The following is a 3,160-nucleotide window of genomic DNA, read 5'->3' as shown; positions in this document are numbered from 1 at the left end:
ACCCCTCCTAACTCCTGTTTCTGCCTCTAATATGTCTCTGACTAGACCTTCATGCCTGAGAAGGTGTCCTACCAACCTATCTCGCCTATTTCTTATTGACTTCCATAGAGTCCTCTGTTCTCCTACTTTTTCTAATACCTCTTCATTTCTAACCTTCTCTATTCGCATCATTCACCGGTAACATCATTTCGAACGCTTCTAACCTGTTCTTTTCCGTCGCGCCCACCGTCCATGTTTTGCACCCGTATAACGCCAACGATTTTTTTCGAATTTCTAATAGAAGCATAAAAGTGACTCCTTTTTTATTGAAAGCACCTCAACCTTGCGCTATCCTCTGCTTTATATCCCTACTACTCCTTCCGTCATGACTTATGAGAACACATTCACCCATTGTTTTTACCCCCTGTTTAAAATCAATCACGTAGGGTGAACGTAAGTCGTAGCTAACTTTGTCTATTGAATAACATACGTTCCAGTTTATTTGCCTCTTGCGATACACCAGCTGGCACTAGTCAAACTGTTTAAATTTTATAAATAAAATGANTTAGGAGCCTGTATCTCAAGCTACATTGGTTTCCGCACGGAATTAATGCTACCACACGATTCTACTTGGTGAGTACTACCTACCTGACTAAACTTCATGTCTCAATTCCAATGTCAACTAATGTAAAAAATGACCATTTTTTTTTTTTACTTTTGCTCGCAGGTTCTTCACTACGCTGTGCTGTCCGGTAACATCGAAATAGTCAATTTAATTATAAAACAAGGGGCTAAATTAAATTACGACGAAAGTTTCGATTTGGGAAAGCCTAGTCCTCTAGATCTAGCCATCCTTAAAGGAGACCCCGCTATAATAAGGCTTCTAATTGAGTCAGGTATAAAATAATTATTAACGTAAAGAAGAACAATGATCAAATGTTTTTATTTTGTTTAAGGAGCTAACGTGAACTTTACATCCCCCATACTCGGATCTCCCCTCCATGTGGCCTGTGCCGATAATATTCCAAATCGATACGAAATCATAAGGGTAATGTACCTATCATTTTCAAAAGAACTAATCACCCTTCATATTTAAATTTATGTGTAATAAATTGCAACTGNGAGTTAGAAATAAGTTAATTAAAGTAGGGAACCAATAAGATGGTAGTAAAACCTGGAAATTTAGTTTAGAAGAAATACCTAGAAATTAAGTTTGACCCCAAATCACCGAAGAAACTGACCATAAAACTGCAATTAGGAAAAGTAAGAATTATAGACGTCATGCAGTTAGTATACAGAGTTGAATTGTTAAAAGGGATGATAGCAAAGTACGTAGGCAATTAAATAGTCGTTTAGCTGAAGAATAGGTATAGAGTAGGTATAGAATAGAGTAAGTATAAAAATAGAATTATAAGAAAAGAATATTTACACAATAATAATACAATAATACAGAAATTCCAAACACACAAATACATGCATCACAGACATACCAAAAAATATATACAACCACACACTCAATACCTTACTCTAAAAAATTAATTACTTTCTTAAAAACTATCAAATCGCCACAAACTTTTAATTATTCTCAAGGTTACGAAGACGCACAAAATCTATACGGAGTGTTCTAAAAATCGTTAAAAACAAGCACCTGCGGGTACTAATCGATTCTTTGGAAAACTCTAAGACATTTCTTCCTTTGCAGTTTTTTAATCCGATGCCTAGTTGTCGAGTAATCGACAAAACAAAATCATCGAATCAGAGCGCACCCTCACCGCTGCAACAAGTACGCCCCAATTAATCGCGTACTTCTATTTGCAGCGAGAGTGTGCGCCCTGATTGGCCGATCTTTGATTGACATTATCTTGCTTATTACGTATCAGATCGAAAAGGCGTAGAGGAAAAAGTGTCTTAGAATTCCACAGCGAATCGAATGGGATACTTTTTATTTTTAAACAAAAACCTCGTATTGTATTTGCAGGTGATTATGAAAACTCAATTCCGAGATCCTGATGGTGTATTGAATTATCTCCAAAACGTGGCAGCAGTACCAAACACCGATTCGATATTCTTTATGTTATTAGAGGCGTGCGAATCGTTCGATATTTGTATGATAAAACGAAATAATGTGATATCACCGCAACAAAAAGAGGCACTACTTGAATTAGCCGGTTGCCCTTTAAGTCTGAGACGTCAAGTGAGACTGTATCTACGAAGACTTCTTAAAACGAAGTTGTTACATACAGCGCACACCTTCGAACTACCCAAAACCCTGGTTAAATATCTGCTGTTCGATTACAGCTGAATTTGTGCCTAAAAATGGCAAAAATGATTCGTTGCATGGACCGAAAAGGTCCAACCTTCTTTTTTTACCTTTTGTAACAGGCAAAAGGAATATTTGTGACCGATGAAGTTCTTTTCTATCCTGCGTTACACTAATAAATCGATAAGAAAAGTTCTTTAACTCCATGCAAAAAGGCGTGCTGTCAAAACAATCATTTAATACTCATTTGTTTTATTAAACAATAACTTGCGAAAATAATTGTACATTACGTATTATATATAATAGCTGTTTTATGTGTATTTCGTAAGTGACCATTGTTCGGAAATTGGAATGTTAATAATTAATTATTAAATAACATTGACTTTTTTAAACCACTATAAAACATAATATATAAGTATTTTTGGTGCGTGAAGTGAATTTACTACTAAACCAAACGCTACTACTACACTAACAGATATAATTTAAATATGATTACAAATACTAACCATGGAACGTGTGAACTAACTAACATACCCTACTAATCAAGCATTCTAACATTTTTTGTGTTGTTGTTGTCTTTTTTGATAACAAAATTCTGCATAACTAACTTGACAAAGATAAAAACTATCTAAATATTATAACAAATGTTCATGTACAGATTTTCGCAAGTCAGTCGAGATAATCCATTCGCCAATTGTTCTGCCCTAACCGCAATTTACTGCTGCTTATATGGTCGCGAAGCCCATGAGATTTTCAGAGACCTCTACTAACGCAATTTTCTTCGACTTTTTGTGCGAATTAATTAATATATGAATAATATTTCTGACAACCGTGACCGATGTTTATTTTACTAACTTAGCGTATACCAAAATAATACTTGGAAAGCAAAGACGTCTCTTGAATACTTTCAATATATAAACA

General features: G+C 35.1%; 1 protein-coding gene across 1 annotated transcript in view; it reads left to right on the top strand.

Annotated features, from left to right (window-relative positions):
• The window catches only part of LOC108744948 (ankyrin repeat and protein kinase domain-containing protein 1), a 12,797-nt gene extending 11,703 nt beyond the window's left edge, over positions 1-1,094 (top strand). The window contains exons 6-7 of the mRNA XM_025981713.1: positions 707-875; positions 936-1,094. Coding sequence (XP_025837498.1) covers positions 707-875; positions 936-1,075 — 309 coding nt within the window. The 3' untranslated portion in view covers positions 1,076-1,094. The remainder of the gene's footprint in view (positions 1-706; positions 876-935) is intronic.
• Positions 1,095-3,160: the final 2,066 nt, after the last annotated feature.

This window comes from Agrilus planipennis, unplaced genomic scaffold (assembly GCF_000699045.2).
Source record: "Agrilus planipennis isolate EAB-ADULT unplaced genomic scaffold, Apla_2.0 scaffold42, whole genome shotgun sequence".
In the NCBI taxonomy this organism is placed as follows: domain Eukaryota; kingdom Metazoa; phylum Arthropoda; class Insecta; order Coleoptera; family Buprestidae; genus Agrilus; species Agrilus planipennis.
The sequence above is the reverse complement of the archived record's forward strand: the minus strand, read 5'-3'. Positions and strand labels throughout refer to the sequence as shown.